This window comes from Malaclemys terrapin, chromosome 1, assembly GCF_027887155.1.
Source record: "Malaclemys terrapin pileata isolate rMalTer1 chromosome 1, rMalTer1.hap1, whole genome shotgun sequence".
Taxonomy (NCBI): Eukaryota; Metazoa; Chordata; order Testudines; family Emydidae; genus Malaclemys; species Malaclemys terrapin.
The window spans coordinates 309,278,057-309,297,385 of NC_071505.1; the positions used below are offsets into that span (position 1 = coordinate 309,278,057).

At 41.0% G+C, this 19,329-nt stretch overlaps 1 protein-coding gene across 2 annotated transcripts in view; it reads left to right on the forward strand.

The window, feature by feature from the left end:
- ATP8A2 (ATPase phospholipid transporting 8A2) overlaps positions 1–19,329 on the forward strand; it is a 633,600-nt gene that overhangs the window by 186,429 nt on the left and 427,842 nt on the right. For both annotated transcript variants that reach the window (XM_054015410.1, XM_054015411.1), the window contains exons 20-24: positions 2,371–2,440; positions 4,470–4,554; positions 6,424–6,563; positions 10,290–10,428; positions 19,111–19,175. In XM_054015410.1, coding sequence (XP_053871385.1) covers positions 2,371–2,440; positions 4,470–4,554; positions 6,424–6,563; positions 10,290–10,428; positions 19,111–19,175 — 499 coding nt within the window. The remainder of the gene's footprint in view (positions 1–2,370; positions 2,441–4,469; positions 4,555–6,423; positions 6,564–10,289; positions 10,429–19,110; positions 19,176–19,329) is intronic.

The following is a 19,329-nucleotide window of genomic DNA, read 5'->3' on the forward strand; positions in this document are numbered from 1 at the left end:
AGCCTTGTTACACACACACACACACACACACATAGACATAAAATCATAAGACTGGAAGGGACCTTGAGAGATCATCTAGTCCAGTTCCCTGCACTCATGGCAGGACTAAGTATTATCTAGACCATCCCTGACAGGTGTTTGCCTAACCTGCACTTAAAAATCTCCAATGATGGTGTCAAGGCTGCTTCCCCACTTTGAACTTTAGGGTACAAATGTGGGGGCCTGCATGAAACTTCTAAGCTTAACTACCAGCTTAGATCTGGTCCACTGCCACCACTCTCGATGCTAATTCCCTTCCCTGGGTAGCCTTGAGAGACTCTTCACCAATTCCCTGGTGAATACAGATCCAAACCCCTTGGATCTTAAAACAAGGAGAAATTAACCATTCCCCCTCCTACCTTCCACCAATTCCTGGTGGATCAAGATCCAACCCCCTTGGATCTAAAAACAAGGAAAATCAATCAGATTCTTAAAAAGAAGGCTTTTAATGAAAGAAAAGGTAAAAATCATCTCTGTAAAATCAGGATGGAAAATAACTTTACAGGGTAATCAAACTTAAAGAGCCCAGAGGACCCCCCTCTAGCCTTAGGTTCAAAGTTACAGCAAACAGAGGTAAACACCCTAGTAAAAGGTACATTTACAAGTTGAGAAAACAAAGGTAAACTAACATGCCTTGCCTGGCTGTTTACTTACAAGTTTGAAATATGAGAGACTTGTTCAGAAAGATGTGGAGAGCCTGGATTGATGTCTGGTCCCTCATAGTCCCAAGAGCAAACAACTTCCCAAACAAAGAGCACAAACAAAAGCCTCCCTCCCCCCCCACCCCCAAGATTTGAAAGTATCTTGTCCCCTTATTGGTCCTTTGGGTCAGGTGTCAGCCAGGTTACCTGAGCTTCTTAATCCTTTACAGGTAAAAGGATTTTGGAGTCTGTGGCCAGGAGGGATTTTATAGTACTGTACCCAGGAGAGCTGTTACCCTTCCCTTTATAATTATGACAGATGGAGATTCCACAACTTCCTTAGAAATTTATTCCAGTGCTTAACCACTCTGACAGTTAGGAAGTTTTAGGTAGGTCCAACCTAAACCTCCCTTGCTGCAATTTAAGCCCATTGCTTCTTGTTGTATCCTCAGACTTAAGAAAAACATTTTTTCTCCCTCCTCCTTGTAACAACCTTTTATGTACTTGAAAACTGCTATCATGCCCCTCTCAGTCTTCTCTTTTCCAGACTAAACAAACCCAATTTTTTCAATCTTTCCTCATAGGTCATGTTTTCTAGACCTTTAATCATTTTTGTTGCTGTTCCCTGGACTCTCTCCAATTTGCCAACATCTTTCCTGAAATGTGGAACTCAGAACTGGACACAACACTCCACAAAATCTTCTCCCTCCTTGAACTTCCAGGACACACTTCTTAGCCACCATCCTTCTGTATTAGGTGGGACCCTGATGGGAGCCCATTAGTTTTATTCCTTAAGAAATGTAGAGGAGTGGTAGTACCGGCTCTTTGAGCTCTGGTCAAGTGAAAAAATTCTCTAAGTTAAGCAGTGCAAAGCATTCCCTCTTTCTCAGAGGATGAGCACTCTACCCTTGCAATCTTGAAGTGTGTCAGCACTGGGAGCAAGGTATCAGGTTCAACAAAATACATGTTTCTATATGATAATCAGTTGTATTTTTGAACTGGAGTGTTCAGTGAGTTTATCTTTGTTTTTGAAAAGTTATGGTAAATTATTTGGGGCATGATTTTCAAAAGTTTTAGGCATAGAAACTCTCACTTGCAATTCATGCCTAATTTGTGTGTGTGTAATTACATTAATTGCATGAGCCAATATCTGTGCATGCAGATTACCAATTTCAGAAATACCAGATTAGTTTAGGCAGTCCCAGTAATTGCGGGTGTGCATCTGTATGCCATAAACTACTATAAATCAGGCCATTTATGTTCATATTGATTAAAGAAGCATAGGATCGGAAGATGGAAACGGCATGTGTAAGATTGTTATGTATTGTACACTTACGAGTGTTTTTGTATGACCTGGTTTATAATGTGCCAAGCGTATGGAAGAAAACTTGTGGATCAGACTGTGCTTTTACTCCTAGAACCATAGATCTGATTAGAAAATTGTGGGGAGGGATAGCTCAGTGGTTTGAGCACTGGCCTGCTAAACCCATGGTTGTGAGTTTAATCCTTGAGGGGGCCATTTAGGGATCGGGGAGGAGGGGGGGAGGAAACTATTAGGGACGGTACTTGGTCCTGCTAGTGAAAGCAGGGGACTGGACTCAAGGCCCCTTCCAGTTCTATGAGATCAGTATATCTCCATATATTATATTATTATTAAAATAATTCAAAATGACTGTTTGTTTTCTCATAGTAACAGAAAGAGAATGTCTGTAATAGTTCGAACTCCAACGGGGCGACTACGTCTGTACTGCAAAGGGGCTGTAAGTAATCCGCCACTACTAACAGAGAATAGTGGAAATACTGCGAGCTGCTGCAGCAGTCACATGGTTTTTAGAATGTTGAAATGTTGTCCCTTTAATGAATATCTGTTAGCTGCACATATTAGGGGCCAAATTTTTAAGGATCCTTAACCTGTTCTCTGATTTTGTTTGCAGGCACACATAGTATTTAGGACTCTCAGTGCCTGAAGTGAAATCCTGCCTGCGTTAAAGTCAATGGGAGTCTTGCCATTGACTTCAGTGCAGGCAGGATGTCTCCCCTGATGTGCAGGTACAGTCAGGAAGTTAGACATCTAAACACTGTGGTCTGAACCTTCAAAACTGGAGTCTGTTCTCAAGCATTTAGCCCTGCCTGTCTCATGAACTTCTGCTGCTGCTAGTTGTCCCTGCTCATAATATGCTGTGCTTCTACTTTCACCAACAGGAGGGATAATGTATCAAAATGAAACGACTGTAAAAAATGAGAGGCATCAACAACCTCAGCAGGGTATGGCTTTAAATTCAGTGGAAAGTGATGGAGGGTGGCTCAGTTTTATCATGTGGAATTAAATCTCTGTTTATTTTAACAGTGCTACTTTTGTGACGTTTTACCGTAAGGCTCTAATTTACTACAGTGTGTGTGTGCTTTTTTAAACACACTTTTAAAAAATCATTTGAAATACAGGGCTGGATGCATCTCTACTATACTCCAGCGTAGCTCCACTGATTTCAGTGGAGTTATGCCAACACGAAAGTGGAATAACAGAGGTGAATCAAGGCCACTGTAATTATACATTGCTTAAAACTTTTGAAAGTCACACACAAATCTGGACCCAACAGAACTGACCATGTCTGACATCTGCATTTTCACACTGCTGTGCTCCTTCTTCCTCTTTCTGTCAGTTTTGTGTTGCTGAATGTTACAGCTGTTACCCATCACAGAACTAGCATTGGGAAGAAGAAAGAGGAGAGATATTGTGGGTCTGATCTTGCTCCATAGATGTTAGTGGAAGTTTTGCCTTGACTTCAGTGGGAACAGGAGAATACCCTCTAGCAGCAGCAAAGGGGCCGCAACAATCGCAAGATCAGGGGAGGCAAGAATGACACCAAAAATCAACTTGTTTTGTTTTAAGAAAAATAGTTGCCATAACTTTTGAAAGTGAGTTTGCATTTATTGGGCAGAACCCTGAATATATTCCTGTCTTTGTCTCATAAAATAATGAAAGTGATATTATAAATTATTTATTTATGTACAACTATATTTGAAGTTCATCTAGATATTAAAAATGAAGTTCCTTTTCTTTTATGTCTTTTACACCTTTTTTCTGTTCCTGATTTCTCAGGCAACTTTTCTCTCTGCATTTCCCCTCCACCCCAGACCTTTATCAGTCCCAGAAATAACCACAGGCAGTGGTGGATGGTGCTTCTAAGGCAATTCTCAGCAACGGAATCCAACCTATGTTGCTTATTGTTCTGACTTCTTAATTAGGCAGAACTGTTGTTGACATAAATGGGAGTTTTGCCTGAGTAAGAATTACAAGATAAACTCTTAAGTATGGATCTGTGTTGGAACTGTGTTTTTTATTGTTCAGGACTCTTCTGTTCTTGGAAAACCCAGTCTCACTTCAGTAATTCAAAATGGAGCATTCCATCTTTGCTGTCACTGTATTCTAAATTTAAATAACAGTGTAACACGTTTGGGGTAAGGGAAGAAAAATCTAAAGAAACAATGTGTGTTTTTGTATTTGCAAAGCAATTACAGTATCCCACCCCTTTTCACTTCTGCTTGGAGTTCATATATGGTGGTAGAAACTGTAACATTCCAGCTTTGGTTTCCTAAGCAGCTAGATCCATTTCATAGGTAAACCAAAATTCATTATGGTATGTATTTTCATTTTCAGATATTATCAAGTCCACTTTAGGCACCTCACATCAGTTAGATATAGAGGGGCTGAACACTTGTGCATTGTAGGTACAGGAGTGAAGAGTTTACATGTGAATTTACTCTTTATATTTAATTTGGTTTTGATAGGATAATGTTATTTTTGAGAGACTTTCAAAAGATTCCCAGTATATGGAGCAAACACTATTGCATCTTGAATACTTTGCCACAGAAGGTAAGTGAAACAACATGCAAGTATGAATCAATTTTTTGAATTATTATTAGTACTTTATGTATTAATTTTTAAATGCCAACAAATTGTTCAGTGCTGAACAAGACAAAAATAAAGACACCGAGACAAATTCATAGGGTGATGTGTCATATATGTAAGGTAAACTCACTTACCCATGTGTAAGTCTAAAAAAGGAGTTTACAAGCTGATCCTGCTTCTGTTGAAATCATGGTGAAACTGATTTCAGTGGGAGCAGTACTGAGTCTTGCATAAGAATAAGGGAGAGTAGGGACTTGATTCTGATCTCACTTTTACACGTGTAAATCAGGAGTAACTACACTGAAATCAATGGAATTACAGCAGTGTAAAATCAGAAGAGATGAGAATTAGGCCCTAAGTGTCTCAACTAGTGTAACATACAAGCTGAAAGAGCCGAGAAAAAGATGTGCATTACAACTTCAACTCATGTAGATTCATGTCTGAATCTGGCTCACTGGCATTGCCCCTAGGAGCTTACAATCTAAAATCAAACATGCCAACTTTTTATTTTACTGGTAACAAATCCATGACACATTCATTCACAAGGAAGCGCTAAAAGGGATATGGGCTTTGTTCATTTTATATACCTTTTACTTTATTACTGTAAAAACATGAATTGATGGTTATTTTTTCCTAAGTCCTATTTTTTCCAGTTTGTTCTTTGAACTCCCCTAACCCCAAATAATAAAGCCTTTCTATTTTATATGGCATGCTTCCTCCTTTTGCTGATTGACCCATGCCAGAATAAAAATCATTACTTAGGCCTGGTCTACACTACACCGTTAGGTTGATGTAAGATGCCTTGTGTTGACCTAGCTGTGGAAGAGTCTTCATTTAAATTTGGTTCCCGCTGACGTAAGTGCTTCTCTATGCCAATTCAGTAACACCACCTCCCTGAGCAGCGTAGAGTCACAGTTTCTATAATTAGGTTGACGCTTACATCAACTGTTGCTGGCTTTCAGGAGCCATGCCACAATGCCCCACACTGACAGTACAATCAATACAAGGTGCCACGTGCTGACACAAGGTGCCACGTGTGCACACACACACACAAGCAATTTAATAACTGCAATAGCTGTATGCCAGTGTACATTAGGTTAACTTATTTTGTAGTCTCATATATGTTAAACTTGATCAGCCGTCTAATAAAACGATCTCTTTCATACTCCAAGGGGCCTATTCTCTATGTATTGTGTAGGTGTAACTCCCGTTCATATAGCTATGAGTTATATGCATGCATGGAGGGGGAGAATACATTCTCTTCTCTGAAAGGAAGTATTGGGATGAGCAATAATTTGGGATGAGTAGCATTGCATATGTGAAATACCTGCTGTTAAAATATAATAATGATCATATTTACCAACCTCATTGGGGTTGTGTAACTTATAGTAATTAACATTTAAAACAAATCACTTTCAGCCTCAAATGGAAAATTAGATGAAAGATGACACTGTTGTTGCTCCAGTATTACTAGATTACTGAAAATTGGGGAGAGGTTTGTGCATGTTAGGCCAGCTACTGATCTTGATTATACTGGTGTAAATCCAGGGTAGTCAATGTAATTGGTTAGATTTATGCCAGTGTCAGTAAATTCATAATCTGCCCCATTTGGGTGAAGTTGGTGGAAAAATCCAAATGTTTCCAAACTTTACTGGGAGATTGTCTTGCCTTTCTAGAGCTCGATGTTGCACTTGTGTGTGCAAAACTTTCATTGACTCCAGTGAAGGGACCAGGTGTTTAGCATCAGCTGGTTCATTCAATAGAAGGATTTTAATGATGCGATCCTCCCCATCAGTAGGTTAATGTGTGCAACATCTATATTCTGTTTTGTAGGTTTGAGGACTCTGTGCATTGCATATGCAGACCTGTCAGAAAATTCTTATCGAGAGTGGTTAAATGTTTATAATGAAACCAGCACAATTTTGAAAGACAGAACTCAAAAGCTGGAGGAGTGCTATGAGATCATTGAAAAGGTAACAACTGCAGACGTTTATGCTGCTGAGGGCTAAATCCTGCTTACCTTATGCATGTGACTAGTTTCATAGTCTTCAAGCAGAATTATTTTGCTAAATGTATCACATGTTGAATTAATAAATACAGCTGCTGGAATATATGTATATATTACACACACGTATGCACACTCTTGCTCTTTCTCACTTTTCTACTGTTGTATCCACTCCAGTTTTCATATTTATTTTTCTAATTCTCAATCCAAAAGACACTTTTTTCAGTCTATGCTGCTGAAATTTTTCCTGTACAATATCTGTAAAGTTACAAATAACTAAGTTAAATGATTACAAAATGTATAAAAAATCTCCTCTCCTTTGGCTGATGAATTACTTAAATGCTTTCAGGGTTAAAACTGGCAGATAGGACTGCGGCTTTATTTGGCAGAGTTTGCTGCTTTTACTTCTGCAGCATTTTGTCTGCCATATTTTTTGTAACATGGCCAAATCTTTTCCTGCAGTGGCCCTAAAATTTCAGAAAAATATGCAAAGCTCTGTAGCACTAACTAGTTGTATGAGACATTCTTTTTCTTTCCAGGAATATGGTATATGTATATACAGTACAGATACTTGGATTGTTCAATATTCATTCCATTTGTGTTACATATGATGTGATTATGTCCGTAAATAATTGCACTAATTTTAGCCTTGAGTGATTGTATGCAGGCTGTGTGTACATTTTATGGGAGGGGAAATAGTTTAAATGATGTGACGCTAGGTGATTTCTGTTTTGTGAGCTTAAGAAATACAGATTGTGACCATTCAAGCATATTGCTATGGTGATTAATGAATGCACCAGAAACATTTGGCTCCATTATACACCTCTAAAATGTGGATTGTACGCAGAGGAAATAGAAGAACCACACAAAAAATTACCGTACTGTATTTCTCCTTTGAGTAGTGACCCTATGGGTGCTCTACTGTAGGTGTGCTCGTGTCCCTGCGCTGCTGATTGGAGAACTTCAGTAGCAGTGTCCACTAGGCCTGCACATGTGCTGTCTCTCCTCGTGCTGCGCTATGAGGCTAGTCAGCACGCACGGGCGAACCCTCCTCAGTTCCTTCTCAACTGCCCATGGCTAGAGACAGAGCTATTATAAGACTATTGCTTTATTTTATATATCTATAACTAGTTAGTCTCCTAGTTATAGTTATAGTTTTTTTCTCCTTTCTTATTTTACCCTTGAAAATAATAATTAAAAAATACTTTATTTTTCCCCTCTCTTTTCTCCCCCACTGGGGACCCTACCCCACCAATGGGGTGTGCTTGGTTTCCCAGGCTTCAAGAAGTGCCTTACTTACAAAGAGGCGATCCCGATTGCAGACAAGCACTCCCAGTGCATTCACTGTCTCAGGGAAGGCCACATCCAGCAAAAGTGTGGTCTTTGCCAACAACTCACTCCACGATCTCGTAAGCACAGAGAGCTCTGACAGATGACCATCTTCATGAAGATGGCTCTCAGGCCTGATGTCAAGTATCAGGGGGTAGCCTTGTTAGTCTGTATCCACAAAAACAACAAGGAGTCCGGTGGCACCTTAAAGACTAACAGATTTATTTGGGCATAAGCTTTCATGGGTAAAGAACCCACTTCTTCAGATGCATGGAGTGAAAATTACAGATGCAGGCATTATAACAGATTTAAAAGATTTAAAAGTAGCCATACTTGAACAAAAAAACCTCAAAAACAGACTTCAAAGAGAAACTGCAGAACCAAAATTCATATGCAAATTTAACACCATTAATTTGGGCTTGAATAGGGACTGGAAGTGTCTGGCTCACTACAAAAAGCAACTTTCCCTCTCCTGGTATTGACACCTCCTCATCAATTATTGGGAGTGGACTACATCCACCCTGATTGAATTGGCCCTGTCAACACTGGTTCTCCACTTGTACGGTAACTCCCTTCTCTTCATCTGTCAGTATAATAACACCTTCCCTTCATTTCCCCTACTATTGAAGGTCCCGTAGAACATAAAGACGGAGCCCACGTCATTCTGATTCCTCCTACTTGGCCAAAGCAGACCTGGTACCCTTACTTGTCACAGCTCACAACGTGCCCACCAATCCCTCTCCCAGCCATTCTGAACCTCCTCTCAAAGAACAGAGGACGTACCCTACATCCCGACTTGGGGATTCTCCACCTCAAGGCATGGCTTCTGCTTGGGTCCAACATCTAGAAAGCTCCTGTTAAGGGAGGTACAAGAGGTTCTGTTGCACAGCAGAAAGTCCTTGACTTGACATACTTACTGGCAAACATGATTTGGTGCTCTTCTTAACAAATCTCCCCAACATCTGTGACTCTTCCACATATCCTACCTAGACTATGAATTGACCCTAATGAAATAGGGTCTATCTCTAAGCTGTCTCAGGGTTCACTTAGCAACTATAACAGTTTTCCACCACCCTGTTGAGAGGTACTCAGTGCTGTCACATCCAGGTTCCTCAAGGGTATAATAAACCTTTTCCCACAACCTCAACTTCTGACTCCCATGTGGGACCTAAGCTTGGTACTGAAAGCTTTGACTAGGCCTCCTTTTGAACCTATGGCCACCTATTCACTGACATACCTTTCCATGAAAATGGCCTTTCTGATAGTGATTTCCTTGTGCATGAGAATAGGATAGAGAACTGCTCTGATGGTGCATCCCCCCTATATATTCTTCACTGACAAGGTTACTCTTAGGCCACATCCAGAATTCATCCCTAAGGTTACTTCCCCGTTTCACATGAATCAGTTGATTCACCTTCCAATCTTTTACCCCAAGCTTCACCGAGACAGCAGGGAGGCTATATTGCATACCCTCGATGTCAGGAGAGCCCTGGCCTGCTACCTGGACAGGACTAAGGCTTTCAGGAAGTCCCCTAAGCTTTTCCTCTTTGTTTTGAAAAGATCCAAGTGCTCAGCAGTATCAGCCCAAAGGGTTTCCAAATGGGTCTCAACTTGCATCAGACAGTGTTACCAAGTTTGCAGTATGACCCCTCCAGACTGTTTGTACACACTCCACAAGGTTGATTTCCTCATCCATTGCCTTCTTCAAGAATGTTCCTATCTCGGAGATCTGTAGAGCGGCGACATGTGTGTCAGCCCACACCTTCACAGAACACTATGTGATCACCAGAGACTCCACCGCCATCTTTGGCTCCACAGTACTGCCATCTGTAATGGACCAGATTCTGAAGTCCCGGCCCTCCAGAAACGATACTGCTTGGGAGTCACCTACAGTGGAGCACCCATAGGGATACTACTCAAAGAAGAAGTTACTCACCTTCTGCAGTAACAATGGTTCTTCAAGATGTGTGTCCCTCCACAACCCACCCTCTTCCCTCTACTTTGGAGTTCTTGTCAATGACTCTGTGCTAGAGAAGGAACTTAGAGGGGTTAGTCCACACGCACTGACTAGCCTCGGGCACAGCACGAGGAGAGACAGGGGATGTGTGGGCTTACTGGACACTGCTATTGAAGTTCTCTGATCAGCAGCAGAAGGACGCAGGCACACCTACAGTGGAGTACCCATAGGGGGGCACATCTTGAAGAACCATTGTTTCTGCACACGGTGAGTAACTTCTTCATCTCTTGTCAAAACACTGTATTAGTGATGAGGTGCAGCATGCAGGCATTAATTCCCTTTTAAGTGTGGTCTAAGCTGATATTTGCCTAAAGAAAACAACCCCTCAAATTCTTATGTTTGTTTTAGGATTTACTGCTTCTTGGAGCTACAGCCATTGAGGACCGCCTTCAAGCAGGTGTTCCAGAAACTATAGCAACACTAATGAAAGCAGAAATCAAGATATGGATCCTGACAGGGGACAAACAGGAAACAGCTCTCAACATAGGTAGCAACAGCAACCTTCATATTTTATTTTGCTTTGAATTCACCTGATACAGAACTATGAAGATATGTAGCAAATGTGTGCGTTAAAGGTAACTGGTGTTAGTGACTAAGAAGCCATTGTAACCTCCATTGAATGAAAAATGTTAATTAGAGTTTAAGGTGCAGTCTAGTTTGTATATTTGAAGGTGAAAGTAGCATTCCAGCAGTAGGGGGAAATCAGTTTGTATGAAAAAGTTCTTGACACCTAGTGCCACTTCCCAGTGGGAAAGTCTTTCAGTCCAGTCTCTCTTCTTACCAGATGGGGAATGAAGTGGGCATGAGACTTAAGCCCCTCCTGCACTGGGGCTAGTTGGTAGGGGAGCCTGGGGTCTCCCACTCCACAGGGCTCTGACCCAGGGCCCTAATTAGGATGCCAGACACTGTTGACCCTGAGTCCCCCTGAGTTACTCTCCCTTGGTCACTTCCTACCATCTGCTTCTCTCCCCCAGCTCAAAGTCCAATATAAGGTAAAAAGAAAAGATAAGTAAATATTCAGCCCCAACTGCGCTCAACATACAGTCTTCTTCCTCTCAGCAGACTTCTCCGGTGCTCTTGTCCAGGAGCCCTTCCAGTAGGTCTGTCTTCCTCCCCAGCCTTCCGAGCTGAGTTGATCCCTTCTCCAGTTGGGGCATTCTCTGCAGGTGTGGAGGGGCGGGGTTACCTGGACCTAGTATTGTCCTTTAATCCCTTCAAGCCTAGCATGGGGTCGGTGCACCCCATCACAGATGGGTAGTAATGGGAGAAGGGTGGACACCATAGCTCGTTTTAATGAGCTTTCCCATATTTTTTGAGAGCTGGTCTGCCACCTAATTCTTGAGGTCCTTCAGAGCTCTTGAATTCATGCTGATGTAAGTTTCTAGTGTAGACCAGCCCTAAGCCTTTGAAAAGTCCGTTTGCATATGTCCAGAGACTTGCTAGAGCTTTGGAGCTAATTCTCCAAAGATTCCATCCACACTGGCCATGCTACAGCCCAGGGCTAAGCAGGACTTTACCTGCAGTTGCAGCTTTGGGCACCTGTGGCTGGGCCAGGGTCAGGCAGGCACATGAACTGAGGGTGGGAAGCTGCTCTCTTGTTTTCCTAATGCCCCACTTCTGAGCCCAGGCAGTGTGGAGGAGGAAGCTGCCTGATTGGAAGGCAAAGGGGCAAGAATTGGTTCTGGGGGCAAATAGGTCGAGACAAGGAACCTGCCATGGGAGACTGGACTGGGAACAAGTGGCGTTGTGGGAAGAAGTTGGGAGAAGGAGCAACAACTGATCTGTTGAGTGGTTGAGGTGAGGGGGAAGAACTGTGATTGGCTGGGCAAAGACTTCGACAAGGAGCTTGGATGGGAAAGAGGGGAACTGAGATTGGACAAGGAGTCTAGGGATGGAGATTGGGAATGGGAGTCAGGAGGGATAGGGAACATGGGGATGTGGAGTGTATCTGGAGATTGGAGGGAAGAGAGACAGAGCAGATGAGGAAGTGGGAGGGAAGGAGAGACTGGCTAGGCAAAGAGACTAGGGTTCAGGAGCTAGAGGATGGGGATAGGGACTGGGAATAGCTGTACAAGAAGACTCAGATTTTAAAATCCAGGGGGTGAGGCAAGGATTTACTGGGCAAAGGAGACTTGGTTTGGGATGAGGAGCTTGAGGAATGGAGACTGGGGCTGGGTAATCAGGGAGATTGGGACTGGGATGAGGAGCTAAAGTGGGGAAGACAAGGTTGGGACAGGGCCAGTTTGGAAGGGATGTGACAGAAAGGGTCAAGCTTGGGGGCTAGAGCTAGAGCTCACTCCCCTCCAGAGCCTGGAATGCAACCCAACGTTCCTGAGTCTCACCATTCCTCTGCTGCAGCAAATATCTGTGAAACCCTCTGCAAAGTGTGTGTGTATCACCTCTAGTTAGTGCTTGTCCACACAGAGAATGACAACTTCTGCTGTCACCTACTCCATTAGCACAAGTGGCAGAGAGCTGTGCTATGGTTGTAAAGGTTTCAACCCTGCTGGTGACCCATGTGGGTGTCAATATGATGCATATGATGAAGTTTGGTTTTTTTTCAGCTGTTTTTTTCAGTATAGAAAAGTATACACAAAAATCCGTTAAAAGAACATTATCAAAGTTGCAAAGTCAAGCACTTAAAACTTAGAAAATACCACAATTAAGGTTGCCTGTGAAACCTTAATTCAGACCCAGGTGCGTATGCATTATGATACTGTCTTCAATTACATGATCATATACAATTTCTTCCACAGAATATCTGCCTCATTCAGTGCATAGGACAGACCTGCTCTGAGGATGAATCGATTGTGTACTGAAGGAGTCTGTTGTAGGGCCATTGCTTAATTTTTTGCACCAGTTGGGAGATGTGTAGTGAATGAGCCAGGGGATTACAGAAAGAGAAGGCAGTTGAATGCTGCCCTGGTACATTGGATTCTAGTTCCTATGTGATGCTAATCAAGTCACTTAAACCAAATTTTTCAGAGTAGTCAATGAGGGTATGTCTGCACAGCCGGCAGCAGCCCATGGCAGCAAACCTCCAAATCTGAGTTGACAGACTCAGGCTTGCGGGACTCACACGACCATGCTAAAAAGAGCTGTATAAACAGTGCTTTTAACTTGCGGCTCACGCTTTAGGCTTCAGAGCCCAAGCTCCAGCCTGAATTGCAATGCCTACACAGCTATTTGTAGCGTGGTGACTATTTTTAGGAAGTCTTTTGACCCAGGCTTATAGGCTCACTGCTGAGGGTTGTGTAGGCAAACCCTAATTGTGTGTTTCTCATTTTCTAGGTACCTGACTTGAGATCCTGGGGTCTGATTGGCAGAAGTGCTGATTACACAGAGCTGCAATTGGAGGCAGCGGGAGCTGTGCTTGTGCATATAAAGTGCTATATGATGCTAAGTACTCTGAAAAATCAGATCCTAGGTATCGCACCCAAAATTAGTGAATACTTTTGACCTGAATCTCTCTCTCTGCCTCAGTTCTCCATCTGCAAAACAGAGCAAATAAATACCTCCTCGTCTCAGAGGTGTTCTGAAAATAAATTGTGAAACACTCATATACTATAATGATGAGCACCATAGAAAAGCCCATGAGGAAATTCATTTGTCTTCAGAGCAGGGTTTGAATAGTTTGCAGTAACTAAGGGATAGAGCTACACATTGAACAATGTGTGTGTGTGTGGGGGGGAAATAGCTGCTCATTAAGTGAGCACTGTCCATCTTGAGGCAGGGGTCCTGTGGAAAATATGAGATGTGACTGAAGACTGTTTGATAATGCATATGAACAATTGGGGCTGAAATAAAGTTGCACAGGGAACCTTTATTCTGGCATTTCTTAACATCTGAATGCTTGGCTTTTCAACCTTAATGTTCTTTTATTGTAGTTTTTCCTGTGTAGTGTATATATATAAATATCATATTGATTTCTACTGGGGAAAGACTTCTGTGGAATATATCATTCAGTCCTGTGTATCTTATTTCCAGAAAGATATGGACAAACTGGAGAGAGTTCAGAGAAGAGCACAAAAAAAAAAAAAGATTAATTGTCTGAGGGATTGACATATGAGGAAAGATTAAAGGAACTATGAGTTAAATCCTGGCCCCATTGAAGTCAGTGGGAATTTTGCCATTGACTTCAATGAAGCCAGGATTTCACCCTAAATCTCTGAATCTTGGCTAAGTCATGACTACCAGAGTGTGTACACTAAGGAGGGAGAGGAATTTTTCAGCATGATACAAAGGGGAACTACTTGAAGTAATGGTATGAAGTTAGAGAAAGAAGAATGTTGGAGAAATATCAGGAGAACCGTCCTGCAGTGAGACATATTAGATAGTGGAGTAAATACTCTAAGGGCTTGTCTACACTTACAGCAGTGCAGCTATGCCAGTGCGGCTGTGCTTCTGTAGCACTTAGTGAAGAAGTCCTATCTATGCTGATGGGAGAGCTTCTCTCGACGGCGCAGGTGCTTCTTCTCCCCAAGAGGTGGTAGCTACGTCAACGAGAGAAGCCCTCCCGTTGACATAGCACTGTCTACACCAGGGATTAGGTTGGTATAACTACAGCACTCAAGGGTATGGATTTTTCACAGCCCTGAGTGACGTAGTTATACCGACATAAATTCCTAGTGTAGACCGAGCCTCAGGAAAGTGGTGGTGGCCCTTTCCTTGAGAACTTTCAGAGACGCTAAAATACCACCGTAAGGACAATACAGAATAGGTGGGGGGATGGGCTATGGATGTTCTTTTCCATCTGTCTATAAATGGTCACATGACCTTTTTGGCTGGAATTCAGATGACTCTGGAGATTGATGTTGAAAATGTCACATCTCTTGAGTCACTTCTTCCTTAGCCCTTGCCACCATGCCAGCAGAGTCAAACTGACTGCACCAACACAGTCCTCAGGAAGGACCTATCCAGCTCACCCCTCTACAGCTTCATCTATGTGAAAATGATAGTTTTTGTGCTGTGTGACAAACTTGTCTTCACCTACAGGTGTATAATCAAGCTTTACAAACATGATTCAAACTGTACACAAAATGTTACTGCTGAACGTTAGACTAACTATAGTGATCATTTAAAGGCACAGTTTTAAAAAGGTATCCCTCTGCATCCCAATATTTGCTTTATTTTGAGCATGTGTACAAATTTCAAAAAGATATGAATTAGTGGAAAACAATGCCAGATAAGATTCAGTCAGTCACAGAACAAGCCTATGTAAATCATATGACTTCAATAATTAACATAGACACTATTCTGAAAGGTCTGTACTGACATTCGTTGTTGCATTTTACTAGCTATGGCAAATAAAAAGAAAGTGCTTTTGTGGTAGATTGACCGCTTCACAGCTTCGTGCCCATAAGAGGGAGCAAGAGTTGGTCTTGCTTCATGCCATTGAGACCCATCAATGGATGTTACAGAAACTTTCTGGGTGCCAGCTTCTACTTCACCGCTCTTCATGCTGTGACAGACTATTCTGATGTGGCACTGCCCTCTAATGAGATACAAGAAGGGAAAGCCTACAGCAAAAATAAACAACTAGTTATTAGTAAGAAATTTAAAAAGCCCGTCTCATTCCCAGTGCCATGGTAGAGGAGGCCAGCTTTTCCATGACCATCTAGAAAAAGTGCCTGCACTGTATGCAAGTGCAAGAACTTGCTTATGAAAAACCCTTCAGTTATCTGAGCAAGCAGGCATGCGTGCCTATTGTGCTTGTACAGCACCTAACCCAGTGGGGTCCTGGTCCAGAGTAGAGCCCTAGGTGCTACTACAATACAAATAATAAATAGTAATAATATAACAAAAGGAGCAGCTGTTCTTCTGATTCTCTGTCTGGTTTGCATTGCAAATATGGATTTTTAAAGAATATATATTTTACGTGTATTTTTAGAGGCCTCTTTGAAAACACAGCCTATGAGTTTGAAACAAATGGAACAGCATCTCTCCAGATCTTGAATTATTTTCTTGGTAAGGCTGATGAGCAATGCACGCATCTCAATCCTGATCCTGAAGTACCAAACAATTTTAGGAAGTTCGGTGGAAGACAGAACGGAATTGGAACCAAGTTTCCTAATTTGGATTTCTATCCCATAGCAAATGTCTGTTGTTTTATGGAACTTGTGCCCACATGTTTACTTGTCTCTCATGCTTACGGATGTGCCACCATATCATATAGGACAAGCAACTACATAAGAGCCTATCTACTTAATCCTAAAGTCCTTCAGCCCTTCTTATCAGACGAAGAGAAGCAGAGCTTCACTCAGTCTGGTCTTGTGAATGGACAGGCTGTCATGCACGTATATACATACATAGTCCCGGTGTTATCTTGTTGCCAAAGTCTGCAACCATCATCCTTACCAAAAAGTCCTCAAAGAAAGCTAGAGTTAGCCTGTATAAAGCACCATTCACACTTGCCTTTCTTTCTTTGCGGGTTTACAAATCTTTACTAACAGCCATTAGCTTTTTTCCTTTAGGAATTACCTATCTTAGTAACATGTGCTGTTTTCTTGTTGAAGCAGATACTTTCTTAGCATCCTCAAATTAGCTCTGACTTTAAGGCCTTTAGCTGTTTGAACAAAAGTGACCTATGAGCCATTATGTACACAGATCTGCAGGTAGACTGTTAGTAATTTTCTGAGTGGCCTTTTGCCAAAATTCTGGAACTCTGTGACCGAACTTGCATTACTTTAGCAAAGTTTCAGACACTCGGTAATTTTCATTATTTAGCTTTAAAATTGGCTTCAGTTAGTGTAAGTGAAATTTCAGATGCAGTCTGCATGACTCATATAGTTATTGTTTGCTTACTGGACTTGTGTAAGGTCTCAATGTACCTGTAGAATTCAAAGGTACTAAAATGGATTAAACAGAATTTTCTGAGGTGGTAGTATTTCTAGTAGAAATAGGGTGGATGGCTTAATATCTAAATATTTTTAAGAGTCATTTACCACTGCATCTGGTGTGAATCTTCTGTAAAATCAGTTTGTTGATCTCAGCTTGCTCCTCAAAGGACAATAGTCAACAACCACAAAAGCACTTTCTTTTTATTTGCCATAGCTGGTAAAATGCAACAACAGATGTAAGTATAGACCTTTCAGAATAGTGTCTATGTTAATTAGTGAAGTCATATGATTTACATAGGCTTGTTCTGTGACTGACTGAATCTTATCTGGCATTGTTTTCCACTAATTCATATCTTTTTGAAATTTGTACACATGCTCAAAATAAAGCAAATATTGGGATGCAGAGGGATACCTTTTTAAAACTGTGCCTTTAAATGATCACTATAGTCAGTCTAATGTTCAGCAGTAACATTTTGTGTACAGTTTGAATCATGTTTGTAAAGCTTGTTTTAAATTACATTTTAAAGTTCCCTTGTAAGTAAAAAGGTTTACAACTACTGTGCATATCTTCTGGCACCCTTCTAGCTTTAATTTAATGGTTAATTTCAGGTAAATAAAAGTCCCGGAGGTGCCTGTCTCAGCCATTTTATGGACTTAGTTACATTTTTGGATTAAGGATCTAGACCCCAATTTACAAGTGTGGATTGACATTTTATACCTAGCTTTGATCCAGAAGTTGATCTCATTTTACCAAACTGGAGTGTCTGAACTTTTAGTTTTAATTTGCCATATTAGAACTGCCAGAAGTAACTATATTAACCATTTGTATAGAATATATAGTTATAAACGTCATTTGGCAACTTTAAGTGCAAATTACTATACTTTTAACACACTGATGTTATATTTTAAGATGTTAGAGGTCCAAAATTGTGCATAATATATAAGAATCTTATAAAATGGTGATTGGTTTGTGTTTTGTGCCCTGTTTCTGAGCCCTATCCTATTCCTATTTAACTCAATGATGAAACTTCAATTGACTTCACTGGTTGCAGGATTGGGCCCTCTTGACTTCATAATTGCCAAGACATATAGCAGAACTGCTTAACGTTTTCTCCAGAACTTCTTCATCCTGCTCCAGCTGTCAAATGGCGTCTTGCTTGATTTGAAAGATGTAAAATAAAACAGCGAGCAGCAGTTTCAAAATTACTGCTCACTGTTGCAGCTGTTGTTCCAATCAAAAACTACTAGAAAATCCTTTTGAATTAGTTATACTGAATTTGTAACAGTCTACTGCATAAAGCTGCAGCCGTTCCCTGGGGAAAGAATAAGTCTGACATGGAGGGAAATTATTAAAGTTGTAATATCCCATTTTTTTCAGTGAAAATAAAAAATGTAGCTCTTCAGTCTGGAGCTAATTTAAGAATTCCAATTTTTTCCCCCTTAAATTCAGCATGTGGGACTTTTTTCCCCCCTTAATGGAAGTAGTAGGCTGGAATTACACTGGAGCCGAAATAATCCTTATGTGTTTTTTCTTATGAAGTCTGTTTTTTGTTTGTCATTACCCACTAAAAGGTTTAATTACTCTCTCTGATAGTGAGTCTCTTTGGGTGGAATAGCACAGAAAGTCCTGGACTATGCAGCTTTCCTATTGTGAACTCTGTTTTACTAGCTATGCTTCATAATTTTCTCAACAGAGGCATACAGTCTCACTGCTGGCCCCCAACCTCTTTTATTTGTAGAAAGTAATCCTTATCTAGTCAACACAAATGTATTCATTGTAAAATATTGCCCAAAATATTATTGCAAAGCCATATTATCATGGGCCATAATTATACTTAACGTAAGTTATTAAGAGCATCAGGCAGAAACATCCTTGATAATAATAATCACAATTTTCAAAATTCTTCTTTACTTCCTGACCTAAATGTGGTGCATTACAGCCGTATGCTGCTAAACAGCTGCTATTTTCCACTCAAGAGGAGGTTGCATTTCAGTTGTTGGTTAAAGTGATTCTTTCATATGTCAGTCTTCAATAACTCCTATAAAATATACTAGCGCAATGAAAAATCTTGTAGTCTGACTAAATGACTTACGTTGCTGTTAATGTGTGTCTCTCTATGCCACCCTTACAAAAACAAACAAAAAAACACTCCATTCATTATTCATATTGCTGATCAGTTACTCACAATGGACTAAACCTGTAAATAACTGTTCACCATGGAGCTCATAATCTGGTCCTTAGAGCTCCTCAAATGAAAGGTGCTATATCAAAAGTGAAATCAAAATATTTGTAATTTTTACAAGGAAACCCTTGTTTTTATCTTTTACAGGGTACTCCTGCAGGCTTATTTCTCAGAATATGTCTCTCATCCTAGTGAATGAAGATTCGTTGGATGTAAGTAATTTTTTCCATGGAAGTTCTTGGTTCAGTCCTTTATTTGGGTTGCATTTGTTTTATTTCCTCATTCTGCTTCAGGAATAGTTTAAAATCAGAGCTCATTTTAGAAAGCTGCCAGTCAGCAACTTTCAGCTATGTGAAAAAAGGCTGG